The sequence below is a fragment of the Lucilia sericata genome, unplaced genomic scaffold (assembly GCF_015586225.1).
Source record: "Lucilia sericata isolate MDLA Ls3-8-SP2 unplaced genomic scaffold, ASM1558622v1 Contig000620F_arrow, whole genome shotgun sequence".
NCBI classification, from domain to species: domain Eukaryota; kingdom Metazoa; phylum Arthropoda; class Insecta; order Diptera; family Calliphoridae; genus Lucilia; species Lucilia sericata.
The window spans coordinates 69,441-90,367 of record NW_023994626.1 but is presented as its reverse complement, the minus strand read 5'-3'; the positions used below and the strand labels follow the sequence as shown (position 1 = coordinate 90,367).

The 20,927-nt window shown below is 31.2% G+C and overlaps 1 protein-coding gene across 11 annotated transcripts in view; it reads left to right on the top strand.

The window, feature by feature from the left end:
- Positions 1–17,389, top strand: part of LOC119606763 — a 105,741-nt gene extending 88,352 nt beyond the window's left edge. For 3 of the 11 annotated variants that reach the window (XM_037960342.1, XM_037960340.1, XM_037960341.1), the window contains one exon: positions 10,686–17,162. In XM_037960342.1, the coding sequence (XP_037816270.1) occupies positions 10,743–16,652 (5,910 nt within the window). In that variant the 5' untranslated portion in view covers positions 10,686–10,742 and the 3' untranslated portion in view covers positions 16,653–17,162. The other 8 variants (XM_037960346.1, XM_037960337.1, XM_037960336.1 and 5 more) reach the window with 8 other exon arrangements.
- Positions 17,390–20,927: the final 3,538 nt, after the last annotated feature.

The following is a 20,927-nucleotide window of genomic DNA, read 5'->3' as shown; positions in this document are numbered from 1 at the left end:
GTTGTGAATGTGATTTATTTAAGGAAAAATTTAATTTATTTGCATTTTTCATGTGAAACATGACTGAAATTTTGTTAAAAAAAGTATTGCAATTGTAATAAATTGTAAGGTTTATATTTTTATTGTATTGTAGCATTGATTTGCTAAAGTTTGATACCCATATTGTTAGACTTTGTTTGTGTTATAACATATTCTTAATAAATCGGTGGAAATCTCAATTTTAGATTTTTCAAAAATTTTGCATGGCAAACGATAGCTAACCATATATGACTGCCAGATGTATAAAATTTTTGTCACATTTATTAGAATTAAAGCAAAATGATGGTTATTTTTGGAAAATTTAAAATTTAACTTTTTGCACTTGTATTCCTTTATAATATCGCAAATTTCAGGGAGTGTTATGGGTTTGTGGTTTTTCCATACATTTCTTTTGTTTTGTAACATTTTGAGTCATATTTTGCTTAATATATAATTCATATAAATTCATTCTTAATACATCGGTGAACATTTTAGGTTTCAAAAACTTAAATTTTGATAATTTAAAATGATCAACAATTGTCTGGCGACCTTACAAATACACGTTTAAATCAAATTCATGTAATCTGATGATAATATTTCTCAAATTTTTTTAAAATATTTTCTATGTAGCAAATATTTGTTCTATATTGTTTGTCTCACCTTCAAATGTGTTAGAAATTCAACTAGTTTATACTTTTAATAAGTTGCTTTAAACATTTCAAACAGTTTAACACCTATATTGCTATACTTTAATAACATAACTCGTCATTCTTAATAAATCGGTTAAAATGTCAACTTAATGTTATAAACAAAAAAGTGATACCAAAAGTTAAAACAGATAATCTATATTCATTTTAAACAAAATCTAATGTTATATTCCCTTTTAAACCTTAAATTTAGACGTTTTAATCATCAACGGCGAATCATTTTATAAAATGTTAAATATTTTTAACAAAAATTTATTTGTTAATATTTTTTTATGATCTCTACAACTCCGGCTATAGTTTTTAATATATAATAATTATTCTTGACTTCCTAGTGTTCAAAATTTTCTAGAATATTGACAGATTAACGCATTTTTTATTGAAATTTCAATATTATTCCATTTCATTCCAAATTGTTTATTTCATTTTCAATATTTTTATTAGTTTATATTTATTTTAACTGTTTTACATTTTTAGCTAAAATATGATACCCATATTGAAGCATTTTACCTTGACTTTACCATATTCCTAATAAATCGGTGGAAATTTCAACTTGAAGCTAGAAACGATAAATGTATGGCAAACGTTGCTTTTAAGCAATAGTAATTATTTTAAAGTAAATTAAAGGTTCAATTTCCAAATTTAACTTAAATTAATTCAATTTACAAAAAGTTTTTTTTCTAAAATTTAACAAAATTTTAAGTTTTCTTTAACAAAAATTAAAGAATTTTCCAGTTTATATTTATTTTAGTTTCCTTAAACCTTAAGCTAAATTTTAACACCCATATTGCCATAATTCGTTTACATAATAACTCATTCCTATTAAATCGGTTGAAATCTCAAATTAAAGCTACAAACTAAAAACTCCTACCAAATGTTAATACAAACACATTGACATTAATTCTAAACATAATTTCCAATAAAATCTCAAGTTTATGATTTTAAAAGTAAAATAAACAAAATATATTTCCAAATATTTACTCTGTGTGTTAAACTTATTATTCCATTACACTTTACATAAATCAAACTATTTTTAGTTGCTGTCTATGGCATTAACATTTGTGTATACACTATGAAATGGAAAAAAAATCTTTTTACACACATTCACTTGCCACCTTTTTAAAGACCCCCAGATTTGTCACTTTAGAATATATTTGAAGACATGCAATTTTCTTATATGCCGCTTGCTGTTCTTGTTGTGGTTGTCTTAAATTTTAAAGAGTTTTTATTTACATGTTGTTGTTTTGTTTTCTTGTGAAAGAAAACACAAATCTTTTCTAAAAATATTTATTTAAGTTTATTTGAGTGGTTTGTTTAGAATTATATATGTTTTTCTTTTATAAGATGGGTAATTTTGGTTATTTTTAATTTCTGAAAAAAAATTTTTGTTGCTTCAAATTTTTGCTAATTAGGTGTGGAATTTTGTTATTTTTTTATTAGTATTCTAACTCAATGGTTTACAAATTGAAATTAGAATAAAGAGAACTTTTGTTTAGGAATAGTGTTATGCTTAAGGGGCGAATTAAACGGGAAAATAGTTTAAATTTCAAAGAATATGTTAGGTCTATCACTTTATAACTAATTACTTGTTGGCAAAACAAATTATCTAGATTTAGACGTAACTGTTTAGTTACTTTTATACTCTTGTAACATTTTTAAATTTGCGTTTAGTGTTATTAAGAAAAAATAATTACATCATTTTTAACTTACCCTACTAAACAGATATCTTTTTTTTAGTTTTTATTGCTTTTGAAAAGTTCATTCAACCTTGTTTTTTAGATTAAAATCAACAACAATTAAATAAAAAATCGAATTGCTAATGTTGTTTTAAAATATTACAATCATACACCCTGTAGAAAATAAAATAACTTACTTTTCACAAATAAATTGCAAAATTTTGTTAATAAAGAACGATTTGTAAAAGTTTATATTTTTGTTGTAATCTACTAAAGATTTGCTAAAATTTAATACCCATATTGCCATATATTAATTGAGAAATAAGTCATTCTTAATAAATCGGCTAAAATCTCAAGTTGATAATTTTGCAGAAATTATAACAGCAAATGGTATATAAACATTTAAGGATCAAAAAATACATAAAATTTTAGACAAAATCATTTTGTATTTATTCATAAAATACAAATTTAACAAATTGCTTCACACTTCTCGCCATTATGTCTGGCATATAGTATAATAATAGTATAGTATAATTTTAAAAAAAAATATATAATCATTATATTAATTTCTTAGCAGAAAATTTCCTACCTTAAACATAAAATTCAGTTAATATATTTTTTTATTTATTTTTGTTAGACTTTCTTGGCCAAACATTTTTTATTTCCCTTTACTGTGATAAAAAGCCAAATATAATTTAATTAATTTTATTTTTATTATACTCCTAGGAATAAAATCAATTAAATTCATGGGAATTTAAAAGAGATATTCGAACAGTACAGACTAAACTTTCATTTTTGGTGGCAATTGATAACAAAGAGGAACTTAATTGTATTAATTAAAATTAAATGCAGATAATTATAATAGACACACAAAAAACAACAACCTAAGTTTAGTCATAACTGTTTCAACTTAATCTATTAAACCTGCGCACGCATTACAATGAATGTTCGATTTTGAAGCCGGCAGTGACGAATGTGAATTACCCGACAGTTCTACTAAACTAGAACTGAACTACCTCAATTTTAGTTCTAGTCCAGTTCTAGTTCAGTTCCAGTTCAGTTCTAATTCTAGTTCAGTTCTAGTTCAGTTCTAGTTCAGTACTAGTTCAGTTCTAGTTCAGTTCTAGTTCAGTTCTAGTTCAGTTCTAGTTCAGTACTAGTTCAGTTCTAGTTCAGTTCTAGTTCAGTTCTAGTTCAGTTCTAGTTCAGTTCTAGTTCAGTTCTAGTTCAGTTCTAGTTCAGTTCTAGTTCAGTTCTAGTTCAGTTCTAGTTCAGTTCTAGTTCAGTTCTAGTTCAGTTCTAGTTCAGTTCTAGTTCAGTTCAGTTCTAGTTCAGTTCTAGTTCAGTTCTAGTTCAGTTCTAGTTCAGTTCTAGTTCAGTTCTAGTTCAGTTCTAGTTCAGTTCTAGTTCAGTTCTAGTTCAGTTTCTAGTTCAGTTCTAGTTCAGTTCTAGTTCAGTTCTAGTTCAGTTCTAGTTCAGTTCTAGTTCAGTTCTAGTTCAGTTCTAGTTCAGTTCTAGTTCAGTTCTAGTTCAGTTCTAGTTCAGTTCTAGTTCAGTTCTAGTTCAGTTCTAGTTCAGTTCTAGTTCAGTTCTAGCTCAGTTCTAGTTCAGGTCTAGTTCAGTTCTAGTTCAGTTCTAGTTCAGTTTCTAGTTCAGTTCTAGTTCAATTCTAGTTCAGTTCTAGTTCAGTTCTAGTTCAGTTCTAGTTCATTTCTAGTTCAGTTCTAGTTCAAGTTCTAGTTCATTTCTAGTTCAGTTCTAGTTCAGTCTAGTCATCTAGTCAGTTCTAGTTCTAGTTCAGTTCTAGTTCAGTTCTAGTTCAGTTCTAGTTCAGTTCTAGTTCAGTTCTAGTTCAGTTCTAGTTCAGTTCTAGTTCAGTTCTAGTTCAGTTCTAGTTCAGTTCTAGTTCAGTTTTAGTTCAGTTCTAGTTCAGTTCTAGTTCAGTTCTGGTTCAGTTCTAGTTCAGTTCTAGTTCTAGTTCAGTTCTAGTTCAGTTCTAGTTCAGTTCTGGTTCAGTTCTAGTTCAGTTCTAGTTCAGTTCTAGTTCAGTTCTAGTTCAGTTCTAGTTCAGTTCTAGTTCAGTTCTAGTTCAGTTCTAGTTCAGTTCTAGTTCAGTTCTAGTTCAGTTCTAGTTCAGCTCTAATTCAGTTCTAATTCAGTTCTAATTCAGTTCTAATTCAGTTCTAATTCAGTTCTAGTTCAGTTCTAGTTAAGTTCTAGTTCAGTTCTAGTTCTGTTCTAGTTCAGTTCTAGTTCAGTTCTAGTTCAGTTCTAGTTCAGTTCTAGTTCAGTTCTAGTTCAGTTCTAGTTCAGTTCTAATTCAGTTCCAGTCTATTTATAATTCAGTTGAAAACTGAACAAATATTTAGTTTAATATTTGTTCAGTTTTCAAATGTGGAATTTACGTTTTAAGAAGTCAATTACAAACGTAATAATGAAATGAAAATACCTTCCATTTTACATTATTTGTGGTTTAAGTATAAAATTTATATTTCTGTTAACACTTCTTTACAAAAGATTTTTGCGCCCATTCCCTCTCTTAAGCAAACAATAGGTCAGTTCGTAAAGATTTTCTCTTTTGTTTTTTTTTTCTTTCTTTGCTACTCTTTTGTAGAATTTAGTTTTTATTTTTAGTGAGAGTGATAATGTTTAATATTGTTGTTGGTATTATATTTTTTTCTTCTCACTCAATGATCTTGTTGTGAACAATTTTTAACGCATTTTTTGTGTTTTTATATTTTTGTGCCTTTTAATGTTGTTGCTAAACTTTTTATATGTTTGTTGTTGGCTGAATTTTTTATATTCTTAAATGTGGTGGCTTTTAGGTGCCACAAAATTGTTCAACGCCATTAGTCTCCAATCTCGCTACAACAGCTAAAGACAGCTAGCTACTTTAGAATACGTTTAGATTTTTAGTTTTGTTTCGTATATTTCTGGCGTCTTTTTATAGTTCTTTTTTTCCGTTTTTAAGTTTCGTGTCGAGTTTTTGTAAATATTTAAAAATCGAAATAAAAAAATCAATAAAAATAAAATCGATCATGTTTATTTAAGACACCACCGTATCGGATATTCGCTGCTCGTAAAAAATATTCAACAATTAAAGTTGTAACTCAATTTAGACAGGCATTCACTCACACACACAGTCTGAAACGTAAATTTATTTTGTTTGTGACAAGTGATCAGCGTTTTATTGTTTGTTTTTTATTTTGACAAAAAATTTGGTTTAAAAATATCCACCGTATTTAGAACAAACGAAATAATTGTTTGAATTTCTAAAAAAAAAGTATAAAATATTTGTGATTTTAATTAAAGTAGAAAAAAATTTTAAAATTTTTAAAGAGGAAAATATTGGTGTTGTAATAATCTATTAAAACTCATTCGATCATTATTTTTAAAATTTGTGTCGTTATTTTGATCCCTTAAAAAATATTTGCTTTTTTCAAAATCTTTTCAAAAAATCATTGGCCTTTTGCCCAATATTTCATTTTGCTGGTGTTTTAGTTAGTTTTTTTTTTCTTCATTTCTTATACAATATTTTTATTTTGTGTTGTGTGTTTTCATGTTTCTATTTATTTATTTAATTTTCCGGCAAAAAAATATATAATAATGATAAATTTGAAGTACAAGCAACAAGAAATTAACCTTTTAAGGAACGTGACAAGTGTTGATGAATTACTAAAAATATTTTACTACAAACTTTGAAAAAAAAATATTTCAAAATCATTCCGTTCTAGTTCAGTTCTAGTTCAGTTCTAGTTCAGATCTAGTTCAGTTCTAGTTCAGTTCTAGTTAAGTTCTAGTTCAGTTCTAGTTTAGTTCTAGTTCAGTTCAGTTCTAGTTCAGTTCTAGTTCAGTTCTAGTTCAGTTCTAGTTCAGTTCTAGTTCAGTTCTAGTTCAGTTCTAGTTCAGTTCTAGTTCAGTTCTAGTTCAGTTCTAGTTCAGTTCTAGTTCAGTTCTAGTTCAGTTCTAGTTCAGTTCTAGTTCAGTTCTAGTTCAGTTCTAGTTCAGTTCTAGTTCAGTTCTAGTTCAGTTCTAGTTCAGTTCTAGTTCAGTTCTAGTTCAGTTCTAGTTCAGTTCTAGTTCAGTTCTAGTTCAGTTCTAGTTCAGTTCTAGTTCAGTTCTAGTTCAGTTCTAGTTCAGTTCTAGTTCAGTTCTAGTTCAGTTCTAGTTCAGTTCTAGTTCAGTTCTAGTTCAGTTCTAGTTCAGTTCTAGTTCAGTTCTAGTTCAGTTCTAGTTCAGTTCTAGTTCAGTTCTAGTTCAGTTCTAGTTCAGTTCTAGTTCAGTTCTAGTTCAGTTCTAGTTCAGTTCTAGTTCAGTTCTAGTTCAGTTCTAGTTCAGTTCTAGTTCAGTTCTAGTTCAGTTCTAGTTCAGTTCTAGTTCAGTTCTAGTTCAGTTCTAGTTTAGTTCTAGTTCAGTTCTAGTTCAGTTCTAGTTCAGTTCTAGTTCAGTTCTAGTTCAGTTCTCGCTCAGTTCTAGTTCAGTTCTAGTTCAGTTCTAGTTCAGTTCTAGTTCAGTTCTAGTTCAGTTCTAGTTCAGTTCTATTTCAGTTCTAGTTCAGTTCTAGTTCAGTTCTAATTCAGCTCTAGTTCAGTTCTAGTTCAGTTCTAGTTCAGTTCTAGTTCAGTTCTAGTTCAGTTCTAGTTCAGTTCTAGTTTTTCTAGTTCAGTTCTAGTTCAGTTGTAGTTTCTGAATACATTTAAAAACAACTTACCCTTAAAGTGTTAATTTTCTTCTATCTTGTACTTGTTTCAATCTATCTAAATATAAACATATTTTCTAATTTATTTTGTTTTTTTTTTTAGTTTTTGCTTCGATGTGTATATTTTTTTATTTAATTTTTCTTTTTTGCTAAATTGTAAAATAGTGTGTTGTGTTTTTATGTATAAAAATAATTAATTGTTAAATTCTAAACGTAAAGAACTTTAGTCATTATGTTTAAATTTCCTTTAAAACGTCATAATAACAATCAAAATCATAATAAAAAATCCGCTTCGTCACGTAGTAATGAGGGATTTATTTATATACGTTGTGGTCATAGTAATTACAATAACAACAACAATAATTCTATTAACAACATTAACAAATTAAATGATTTAAGTCATATTAATAGTAATAGCAGAAGCAACTTAAGTGGTAACAACATCATTCCTGAATTCCCCAATCATGGCTATAATGAAAAAGTTGCAAAAAGTGTATGTGTGTGTTTTTTGTTGTAAATATGTGAATCTATAAATAATTTAATAATAATCTTAATATATTTTAAAAGTAACATTTAGTCCTTAACAAAATAGCGATTTAATTGATTCAATTAAATTGTTAACTTTTTTTGATGTATGAAAGAATATGTTAATAGAAACTAACTGCTGTATTTCCAGGATTATACCCGATTAATGACCATTATTAAGGATTCATCTTATTAAGTATTGGTTCAAAACTGACTAATTCGTTTTAGTGAGAATTTTTGCTTATTTTAGTTGTCTCTATAGAATAGATAGCGATTTTATCAGTTAAAACTATTTACAGCTTTTTTATTGAAGTGCGAACTATTTTTAGATATGAAAATATGAAATTTTTTTAAATAATATGCCTGATATCTTTCTCAGTTCTTGTGCTAAAATTTAACACAAAGTTCAATATAATACAAACAATATATAGTCTACGAGGCAGTCAAATATAAAGACTCTAAAGTAAAGTTCAGATAACTCTAACTTCAATATAAAAAATCGGTTTTTTGCTTTAAAAAGAGTTTTAAATTTTAATAATTAGTTCCCTTAACTCATTTTAGAATTAACCCTCGTTTCACCATATTTTTTTTAACATAAACATTTTTCTTCTACGATATGTTTTAAACAAAATAAAGTACACAAAAAAACTATAATTATTTTAATTTTAATACACGCACTTATCTTGGCCCCCTTCCCACCTCTTCCTCCTCGAAAATTGAACTTGAACAAGGTTGCTGATGTAAATATTTATTTTAAAAACAATACAACGTTTGTAGATGTCTAAAATTGTTGTGGTCTTACATCTGTTTTATGATTTATTTTGTTTTATTATTCATAAATACATATGTATGCTGATAATACATCAAGAGAAATGTTGAAAAATATATTTGATTTTAATTTAGACATTTTCTAACAACCAACCTCTGACATCATAGAAAAGTTTAGCGATAAAGTTTCTTATTGTTTTTAGTTTGAAAATATTATCAGGAAACTAGTTTTTTTTGCCAAATTCTCAAAAAGTTTTTCGTTGTTTTTGTGTGATAAGCTAAATTTATTAAAAAAAATATTAATAAATTCTCTTTAATTTTTTAATATTTGTAAAAAACAACAAATTAAAATATAAACAAAGGTGGGCTAGCTAAATACGTCTTGAAACAAATGTGAAAATTCTCTTTAATGTTCTCTCAAGAAACAAATGAGGTGACGAAAAATTACTAAATTATTTTATAAATCTCAAGTGTGAAATGCGTAGATGGGTTTCTGAAAATTTATTATATTTTAATGAGTTATAAACAAATTTTAAAATTGTTTCCACAAATGAAATATATTTGAACATAATTGTGATAAAAATTAAATCATTGGAGATGAAGGAATTTTGGAATTTCAGTTCTAGTTAAAATCTAGTTCAGTTCTTGTTCAGTTCTAGTTCAGTTCTAGTTTAGTTCTAGTTCAGTTCTAGTTCAGTTCTAGTTCATTTCTAGTTCATTTCTAGTTCATTTCTAGTTCAGTTCTAGTTCAGTTAGTTCTAGTTCAGTTCTAGTTCAGTTCTAGTTCAGTTCTAGTTCAGTTCTAGTTCAGTTCTAGTTCAGTTCTAGTTCAGTTCTAGTTCAGTTCTAGTTCAGTTCTAGTTCAGTTCTAGTTCAGTTCTAGTTCAGTTCTAGTTCAGTTCTAGTTCAGTTCTAGTTCAGTTCTAGTTCAGTTCTAGTTCAGTTCTAGTTCAGTTCTAGTTCAGTTCTAGTTCAGTTCTAGTTCAGTTCTAGTTCAGTTCTAGCTCAGTTCTAGCTCAGTTCCAGTTCAGTTCTAGTTCAGTTCTAGTTCAGTTCTAGTTCAGTTCTAGTTCAGTTCTAGTTTAGTTCTAGTTCAGTTCTAGTTCAGTTCTAGTTCAGTTCTAGTTCAGTTCTAGTTCAGTTCTAGTTCAGTTCTAGTTCAGTTCTAGTTCAGTTCTAGTTCAGTTCTAGTTCAGTTCTAGTTCAGTTCTAGTTCAGTTCTAGTTCAGTTCTAGTTCAGTTCTAGTTCAGTTCTAGTTCAGTTCTAGTTCAGTTCTAGTTCAGTTCTAGTTCAGTTCTAGTTCAGTTCTAGTTCAGTTCTAGTTCAGTTCTAGTTCAGTTCTAGTTCAGTTCTAGTTCAGTTCTAGTTCAGTTCTAGTTCAGTTCTAGTTCAGTTCTAGTTCAGTTCTAGTTCAGTTCTAGTTCTAGTTCAGTTCTAGTTCAGTTCTAGTTCTAGTTCTAGTTCAGTTCTAGTTCTAGTTCAGTTCTAGTTCAGTTCTAGTTCTAGTTCAGTTCTAGTTCAGTTCTAGTTCAGTTCTAGTTCAGTTCTAGTTCAGTTCTAGTTCAGTTCTAGTTCAGTTCTAGTTCAGTTCTAGTTCAGTTCTAGTTCAGTTCTAGTTCAGTTCTAGTTCAGTTCTAGTTCAGTTCTAGTTCAGTTCTAGTTCAGTTCTAGTTCAGTTCTAGTTCAGTTCTAGTTCAGTTCTAGTTCAGTTCTAGTTCAGTTCTAGTTCAGTTCTAGTTCAGTTCTAGTTCAGTTCTAGTTCAGTTCTAGTTCAGTTCTAGTTCAGTTCTAGTTCAGTTCTAGTTCAGTTCTAGTTCATTTCTAGTCAGTTCTAAGTTCAGTTCTAGTTCAGTTCTAGTTCAGTTCTAGTTCAGTTCTAGTTCGTAGTTCAGTTCTAGTTCAGTTCTAGTTCAGTTCAGTCAGTTCTAGTCAGTTCTAGTCAGTTCTAGTTCAGTTTCTAGTTCAGTTCTAGTTCAGTTCTAGTTCAGTTCTAGTTCCGTTCTAGTTCAGTTTCTAGTTCCAGTTCTAGTTCGGTTCTAGTTCAGTTTTAGCTCAGCTCTAGATTCCAGTTCTTGTACAGTCTTAGTTAAGTGCTAGTTTAGTTAATTTAGTCCAGTTCTAGTTCAGTTCGTTTTCAATTCTAATTCTGTTTTACTTGAGTTATAGTTCAGTTTTAAATCAATTCTTTCTCTTTTCTAATTATTTTGTTTTCTCATTTTATCATTCTTTTTTCCTTTAGTTTTCTTAAAAAATCGATTTTTATTTAATTTATCCCTCTTTCCCTCTCTTTACAGACTGTCCAATCGTCGTGGCGACCACATTGCCCCTACCAAAAGAAGTTCATCTCTCAAATGAGAACATCAATTCGTAATCATCACCTTCAGCATTTGCAACCAGAAGACGACGACGTCGACATCGACGAAATACAAATCATCGACAGCGATATGGAACGATTTCATTTAAGTAGCAACAATAAAAAAGACTCTTCCCTCAACGGTTCGCAGCTCTCGAATGCCAGTCACAATGCCAATAACTCGAATAAGAAATGGTCCTTTGGACGCTTCTTTCGTCGTAAGAAGGAAATTGAATCGGAATCCTCGTCGGAAGAGGACCGTAAGGCTGGTTTTGTGCCCGCGCCAAAATATAATCGCAGCGCTAGTAACTCTGCGGCCGCCATCACTTCAACGCCAAATAAGAAAACCAAATCATCGAAATCTGCTAGTCGTGGCAGCAAGTTAATGAGCGGTAATTTTGATCATGTCATTGTGAGTCCCGGCAACACGGGAAATAGTTCACAGAATTTGAGTTCGTCCTCAGTGCAACATGTGGATAATGAATTTTTCTTGCCTGTGGAAACTGTACCGGCTCAGGAGCCTTATTATCAAAATAATTCTCAAGTGCAGGCGCCACAGCCGCAACAGCGTTTGCATCATTCTCAACAGTACCTGCCGCATGTACCTCAAACGCAACAACAAATGATGAGTAGATCTGCTCACTCTTTGGATCGTAGAACGGCCCGGGCTAAACAGCGTTCGGCGCAAAAATTGGCCACAAATGGTGTAACAGCCGCCGAGGTGGTAGGTTCCTCTTCGGAAGAGGAGATAATCTCTCTAAATTCTACCACTTTTGCCAAATACCGCAGTGATGAAAGTATTCATAGTGGCGGTCAGGCTCATGTCAATAATGGCCAAAGTCGTAGATCAAGGGCTGCACGCAATGAACGTTACTACAAACGTTTATCGCGTGATGGTGAGGTTAGTCACGGGCAGGTTCCCGTTATGTATGCTCAACAGCCTACTCAAAGATGGAAGACCCAACCGGTGCCTTTATCGATTTACCAGCCTCCCAAACAGCAAGTGGCTGCACCGCAACAACCTCAGCCTCAAATGCGTTCTTCCACCTCCCAAAGCGGCCAATACTCCAAATTGCGTAATACGAATAGTTTGCAACATATGGCGCCATATGTCCAATGGAATCAAATGCAACAGCAGCAACCAAAGAACTTACAAAACTCGGTCAATGATACCAAACGTAGCATTAGCTATGACAGTCATATACACTTGCAAAATGCCAATGGCAGATTGCAAAATAAACCCATGCCGCCACCACCACCTCCAAGGGATCCTTTAAGGAGGGTAAATGTTAGTGGTCATCTTCAGGATGGCAGTGCTGGGGATTTGAGACCTATTTCATATGCCTTTGATCAAACAGGAGTGCCGGTCTTGCCCACATCGGGTTTAAATGGTCGTTGTGTATCGGATGACAAGATTTGGGCGCAACAGCCCCATTATCAATCCATACACTCGCTAAATATTACACCCAATCAGGCAAATCAGCAAACTGCGGCACCAACTAATCGTAGATTCATTACCAGAGCCGAAAGAGATGCTCAACCTGGTAAGAAATCTTTGCCCAATGGTTTAGATTTTCATTATGTTGCCGATGCTACGCCACGCTCTCGCAAACCCATACATATGCTGGAACCGAGCACATTTGAGAATGACATCAATGAACCCCAATCGAATGGCATTTTGCGCACCACTAAGAGTGGATTGCCAACATCGCCTACTAAGACCAATGCTACAGAATTCTGGAAACGTTTGGAGGGTTCTGCCCAGAATGTGAATACACCCACACCAGCACCACGTGGTCGAGATATACAGCGTTCAGCTGGTGTCGAGGTAACCATGAAACCACGTTCTGTGTCTAGCTCCCGTGTGGGAGAAATGAGAGCCTATCAAGTGCCCATGTATTCGGAGGTTTATAAGCCCAAAAATAAAACTTCACCTATGCAAAACACTACCTCCCCCCCGGCCACCGGAGGCGATGAAGTGGATAGTGTTATATGCGGATCTTTGCATATCAAACCTACTCAGGATAGCAGCAATAATTATGTGGAAATACGAAACAAAGATGACAATAAGACCCAATCCATGCCCAATCATTATCATAGACGTTCAGGGGAAATACCCACTACACCCAATAAATATGAGGAATATGTTAATGAACGTCGCGAGCAACATCATAATCCCTTGTTTGATGCTCCTCAGCCACCGCAGAGGAAGCTAAGTGGTGTTCCTCATATACCACAGTTGAGTTTTCCACGCAAGAAACCGGCCAACTTGGAGGAGGCCATTAATGAATTGGAAGCAATTTATCGTTCTTTGGGATTAACCGAACCAGAACCAGAAACCAAGAAAGAGCGTGTAGCTACTCCCAATGATTTTGAGAAATATGCTTTAGCCCATGCCGATGAATATGATGACGAAGACTCACCTGCTGGAGAACCAGATCCAGTACGCGATGATGTTGCCTATCGTAATATAAAATTGGCCAATTTGCAACATAAAACGTCGGAAAAACAACCACCATTTGGTATCCCATTAGGACCCATAGTGCCCGCGGCACAAACTGATTATTTGCATGTAACACCTAAACGCAAAGAGCCAGTGGCTTATGAAACTGCCAAAGCTCCAGATGTAATAAAAGATGATTTGGCGGTACGGGCTTTACGCAAAGATCCGGGCGAAAATAAAGGCAAATTCCAATATCCTTCGAGTAGTTTACTAAAGAAAAATCGTGCTACACGTACCCAATCGGCCAATATCTATGCTTTGATTCAAAGAGATGCAGCCAAACCTTCCGGCGGCGATTTGCATTCTTATTTGGAATTAACCAAAAACCTGGAACGTTCAGGCAGTATGTCGAATTTACATAAAAATGAATCGGCCAGTGATATACCCACCACTTTGAAACTATTGCAAAATCTTAGGGAACAGGATAGAGAACAAAATCAAGTGAAAAAGTCCAATATACCATTTCGTCATCCCAGCCAGGGAGGAGCCATATGTCAGCTACCCGAAAAGTTAAGCACTACGGGTCATGAAGAAGAAAAGCCCCCTAAACCGGTACCCATGCCACGTAAATCTCTTACACCCGAACCGCAAAATACAGACACCCATAAAATGGAGGAGGCTCTGAATAAGATAGCTCAAGATGCCCAAGAGAGCAGCATAAAATTGACACAAGAATTAAAGGAACTAAGAAAAGAAGCTTTGATTACCGCCTCCAAACCTAAGAAAACCAATCCCGAAGAAGAGAGATTGGTCAAGGAGTTACAGGAAATAGAAAAAGTGTCTCAGGCAGCCAAAAAATGTGGTGAAATGCTGTTGGACACCTTGCCCGATAATGCTACAAACGAAGGCGATGATGTGGCCAAACCACGTAAACTGCACAAAGAAGATAAATTGATAAAGGCCATCGATCAGGTATCAGAGGCCGCCAATAAGGTGTGTGAAAAGATACTTAAGGATATAGTAACCACTGAACCACCAGTAGTGGTGCAGGAAGCCGTTCGGGTAACACAAACACCTACTGACAGCAAACCGTCAAAAGAAGACAATCTAGTTATGCCCACCTTGATCAAGAAACTAGATCCCATAAATTCGACAAATATTGAAGCTATAGCTAGAAGATGTATGCGCCAGTTAAGCGATTTGGCGGATGGTCATGACTATGACAATCTCAATCAAACGGATATAGCGGTGGCTACAACGTGTAATATGCAACAGGTTACAAAAGACCCAACAACCAATGATTTGAACACTTCTAATCTTACAGAGACACGTAAACCACCCAGCAGCAATAAACCAAAGCAAAAACAGCAAATCGAGGAGATTGATCAAATAATGAAGGAATGTGAATATCAAGCCAAACAACAAGAACAAAATGTCAAAGTGAAGGCTGTACCGGTAGTGGTAACACAACACCAACAACAGCAACAAGTTGTTAAGGCACCCGGTTCCAGTACCACTGCCTCCTCTTTCTCCTCGTCCAGTGACTGTTTGGCCAAGTCCTCCAGCCCCTCGGGCAGTAGACGTTTCTCGTCGAGTATTACCTCTTTTAATCCTTACTCGTCCAGTGATTATATCAAATCACCCAGTAGTGATTTTCATGCACCCAGCACTGATCCCATTAAAACCTTCAGCACCACATCCTACGATGTACAATCGACAACCAGTGCTACACCGAATCTTACCACCAATAGCACTTTCAGCTATTCACCCTCACCGCCACCGCTAAATCTTACACCCATCAGCAATTGCAGTGCCACCATAGCGTCCAATACCCAGCGGGGACGTTCTTCATCGCCATCTCAATACAATTCCTCCGAAGAATTGGCCATGATCTTTGGCATAGAAGAAAAGTCCAAATCAGCGAAAAAACTACAAAATAATTCAGGTAAAGATGATGTGACAACTAATAACCAACACGCTACTACGCCAGAGTTAATATTGCTCGAGCAAGATAAACTAAAAACTAACGCTGCATCCCCCCCAGAATGTTATACTACTGCTAATACTATCGATAATATTGATCATTGTGCTAAAACTAATGATGATTGTTTATTGTTGTTATTAAACCCCAACTCATGTACACATACTACTAATAATGCTAGCTCTACTCCCATGTCATCTGCATCTACGCCCTCCTCTTCATCTCGATTAGAAACTATACCGGAAGGTTTAGTGGAAATCAAAGAGGAATCTGTAAAATTATCCGCTAATTTTAATAAGATCTATGCTAGTAAATTAAGTATATTTGTAGATAAGATGAGGGAAGTGCAGGAGGTCGAGGGACAACCTCTAACACAATTTGATTCGTTAAGTTCTTTGGAGGAGACTTCCTCTAATCCCGATTCGGGTAATGTTAGTTTAGCTGATTTTCCCTTGGGCCAACAAAATGTTAGTCTACAATTGAGTTCTAATTACAATACACGTTTTGAGGTTAGAAATTGTTTTAAGAGCGAGGTGGTCATAGCTACTAAGAGTAAGGAAAAGTTGGGGGAAGTTAAAGATTTGGAAGACCAGGAAGTAGAGGAATTTCCCAGATTACCCACTGCTGAGGAACTGGAGGAGAGTTTAAAGGAACGCACTCTGCTAGAAGAGAATCTTAAGAAAACAGAAGAATTTTTGGGAGAGCAAAGTGTTTTAAGAGAGAAATTAGCTTTAGCTAAAGAAGATCATGAGCTAATGGGAGAGAGAATTATATGGGCTAGAGATGAGATTATGGCAGAGGTAAAAGCTTTAGAAGAAAAAGCTTTAAGAGAAAGAGAACTCAAAGAAATAGATTGTTTAGTGGAAGAGGAAAATGAAGCAGAGGAAGAAGAATCTTTAAGAGAGAATTACAACTCTCTAAAACTAGATATTGAAGAGTCATTATGTTTAGAGGAAACTAAAACAAAGACACCTTTACGCAAGCGCAGCATTGTTATAGAGACACCACATTTAGAAATGAATATCATGGAAGAGAGAATTAATTATGAATTTAGTGTTAATAAAGAGGAATCCACAAAAGACTCTCTAGAAGAAGACAACTTAAGTTTGCAACAATTAACTGAAGATTGTCAAAAGTTAAGTGAAAATTTAAAACAGGAAATGGATAAATCAGAAGATATACCAAAAGCTACTGAAGGAGACAAAGAAGAAACTCCTACTACTACTACCACTACTGAAACTGACTTAAGATTGCGTGTCTGGCAGCCACAAAACCCCGATGAATTACCCTCAACCAGTTCGAAAGCCAACTCCAATATGGTGGTTAATGTTTTGGGTGAACAACGTCAAATGGTGAATAGTTTGACTCTCTTAGAGCATCTAGTTGTCGCTTGTACATTAGGTATCATCAATACCGATGATATGTTTACACTGTGTCTTATAATTATTGGCATCATAATTGTTATAGCTATAGCCTTATTTTGAGAAAAGGAAGAAATCCAAAAAAAAAAAATCTTGTTAAATGTTGTTACATATATATTTTTCGATTCCAAAAGAAAATCGAAAAATTCACCCACTTAAGTGCACTTATTTTTCAAAATACTGACCCGACATTATTTTTGAATTTTGTTAGAAGTTTTTTAAGTAGTTTTTTTTTTTATATCAAATTAAGTTTTTAATTATTTCTTTAAGTGCAATTTATATTTTCTAAAAAAACCAGATCAAATCCTTAATATTTAATTTTAACCTTAATAATCTTAATGTTTAATATGTTTTCTCTTCTCTTAACCAAACATTTTGTATATATTTCTTATTTTTTTAAACAATTTAATAATTTTTATAATTTTAATATTAGACTGCAACTTGTGCCAATGATTTTATTATTATTTTCAATACTTATTATTATTATTATTAATTATCTATAAAAAAATTATTTCAATATATTTCTCGTTTAAGCCTTAATTTTATCCATCAAGTATTTTATATTTAATATTTCTCTTTCCCTATATTTTCAGCTAAATTTGTAGTTTAAGCAGCATTTAAATTTGATAATTTTTTTTTTTTTTTAATTTCAAAATCTATTTTATTATTTCGAAATTTTTAACTTTGAAATTAAACATCCTCAATTATTGTTAGTTTCTTTAGAAAGAAAAACTCAAAAAAAGCATTTGTTTTTTGCCTAAAATCACTTGACTTATGAAAAAAAAGAAAAAAAATTAAAAAAATTATTTTTAAGTATTTTATTATTTAAAATTTGTGTTTTTTATTTTTAAGTTTTATTAAAAACAATAACAATTTTAAGTTATACTTATATTATTATTATGATTATTATTTTTAAAAAAATAACGATTTCAAAAGAACAATCAACAAAAAAATGATATTAATAAAATATTTGTAAAAATACTTCAAAAATTGTTTTGAATACGAATACTTTCTTTTTTAAAGAAGTTTTCCAGTAAGGGATAAGAAATTGGGATATAATAATCATGTTTTTATTTTTAAATCTCATTACCAATAAAATCTTAACTAACCCTCTCTAATTATCTGATACAGTTCTTCCTGAACTAGAATTGAACTAGAACTGAACTAGAACTGAACTAGAACTGAACTAGAACTGAACTAGAACTGAACTAGAACTGAACTAGAACTGAACTAGAACTGAACTAGAACTGAACTAGAACTGAACTAGAACTGAACTAGAACTGAACTAGAACTGAACTAGAACTGAACTAGAACTGAACTAGAACTGAACTAGAACTGAACTAGAACTGAACTAGAACTGAACTAGAACTGAACTAGAACTGAACTAGAACTGAACTAGAACTGAACTAGAACTGAACTAGAACTGAACTAGAACTGAACTAGAACTGAACTAGAACTGAACTAGAACTGAACTAGAACTGAACTAGAACTGAACTAGAACTGAACTAGAACTGAACTAGAACTGAACTAGAACTGAACTAGAACTGAACTAGAACTGAACTAGAACTGAACTAGAACTGAACTAGAACTGAACTAGAACTGAACTAGAACTGAACTAGAACTGAACTAGAACTGAACTAGAACTGAACTAGAACTGAACTAGAACTGAACTAGAACTGAACTAGAACTGAACTAGAACTGAACTAGAACTGAACTAGAACTGAACTAGAACTGAACTAGAACTGAACTAGAACTGAACTAGAACTGAACTAGAACTGAACTAGAACTGAACTAGAACTGAACTAGAACTGAACGAGAACTGAACTAGAACTGAACTAGAACTGAACTAGAACTGAACTAGAACTGAACTAGAACTGAACTAGAACTGAACTAGAACTGAACTAGAACTAAACTAGAACTGAACTAGAACTGAACTAGAACTGAACTAGAACTGAACTAGAACTGAACTAGAACTGAACTAGAACTGAACTAGAACTGAACTAGAACTGAACTAGAACTGAACTAGAACTGAACTAGAACTGAACTAGAACTGAACTAGAACTGAACTAGAACTGAACTAGAACTGAACTAGAACTGAACTAGAACTGAACTAGAACTGAACTAGAACTGAACTAGAACTAAACTAGAACTGAACTAGAACTGAACTAGATCTGAACTCCTGTTATTTAGTTTTTTGACATACGTAGAGAATTTAATTTTCCATACTTAAGCTCGAATTTAAACTGTAAACTCAGCTTTACTCGTACAATTTCAGGATTATTTTCAAATAGTTTTTCGAATAAGAACAAATTAGTTGAACTATTAAATATTTATATGTATTTCATTTTAAAAACTTTCTGATTCAGTAGGTTAATATGACTTTTTATTTAAAACATAGAAGAAGTGGTAAATTTTGGCAATAAAAACAATTTTCGTTTACGAATTAACAAAAATTCTCAAAATTCTTTTAAATTTTTTTTTTTATTGATTTGATGAGTACTTTAATTCATGCTTTTTATTGTCTCATTTTTCTAACTTATGATTTAATTATTTTTCAAATAATTTCCCTTTTCCGTTAAAAAAAGTTAAATGGAAAAATAAAAATCAATATAAAAATATTTACAAATAATGTGTTTCATTTATAATAGCAAATAGCTTAATTAACAGTAACAAAAAATATGCTCCTAATTGTTTGCCCGCTGCTCCTGCCCCTAGTATTAAACGTCTATAAAAAGTTGCTTAATTTATATTAATTTAAAATTAACAGATTCACATACAAACATACATTAAAAAAATTAGTAAATTACTTAGGATTTTCAATTAAATTTTAAGATTTTCAAATTATATATCAGAAATTTTTATATATTTTTCAAAATAGGAACATGTTATTTTTTCCATAAAAATAATAAATGATGTCTACTTTTGATATTTATTAGTTAGTATGTATGTGGCGCCATCTAACGTTGTGTAGCATAACTTAGTTACAATACACAACTACATTCCACTACTTTATGTAGCTAAATTGAACGGTTGTTGTCTTGACTAATTAATACGTTAGTTCCTAAATAATAACTGTTTTAAATGTTGCTAGTTTTCGGAGTAAAATTATTTCGGTTTCAAACCATAACCGGAACGTTTTGTAATTATAAAACAAACTTCGGACTTTTTAACAAATTTTTCTAAATTTTTAAAATTTCTGATTAAAGAAAAAAAAAAATTGTTAAATTTCTTTTTATAGCAAATTATCATAAAATTTTCTTTTTATATAAAATTCTTTTTAAAAATTGCTTTATATAGAAAATATTCGTTAACATTTTCTTTTCATAGAAAATGTTTGTTAAAATTTTTCTTTTATAGAAAATATTCAATAAAATTTTTTTATTTATAGAAAATTTGAGATAAATTTTTTATAGAACATTTTCGATAAATTTTCTTTTTATAGAAAATTTTCGATAAATTTTCTTTTTATAGAACATTTTCGATAAATTTTCTTTTTATAGAACATTTTCGATAAATTTTCTTTTTATAGAACATATTCGATAAATTTTCTTTTTATAGAACATTTTCGATAAATTTTCTTTTTATAGAACATTTTCAATAAATTTTCTTTTTATAGAACATTTTCGATAAGTTTTCTTTTTATAGAACATTTTCGATAAATTTTCTTTTTATAGAAAATTTTCGATAAATTTTTTTTTTTATAGAAAATTTTCGATAAATTTTCTTTTTATAGAAAATTTTCGATACATTTTCTTTTTATAGAAAATTTTCGATAAATTTTCTTTTTATAGAAAATTTTCCATAAATTTTCTTTTTATAGAAAATTTTCCATAAATTTTCTTATTATAGAAAATTTTCGATAAATTTTCTTTTTATAGAAAATTTTCGATAAATTTTCTTTATATAGAAAATTTTCGATAAATTTTCTTTTTAAAGAAAATTTTCGATAAATTTTCTTTTTATAGAAAATTTTCGATAAATTTTCTTTTTATAGAAAATTTTCGACAAATTTTCTTTTTATAGAAAATTTTCGACAAATTTTCTTTTTATAGAAAATTTTCGATAAATTTGCTTTTTATAGAAAATTTTCGATAAATTTCCTCTTTATAGAAAATTTTCGATAAATTTCCTCTTTATAGAAAATTTTCGATAAAATTCCTTTTTATAGAAAATTTTCGATAAAATTCCTTTTTATAGAAAATTTTCGATAAAATTCCTTTTTATAGAAAATTTTCGATAAAATTCCTTTTTATAGAAAATTTTCGATAAAATTCCTTTTTATAGAAAATTTTCGATAAATTTGTTTTTTATAGAAAATTTTCGAAAAATTTCCTTTTT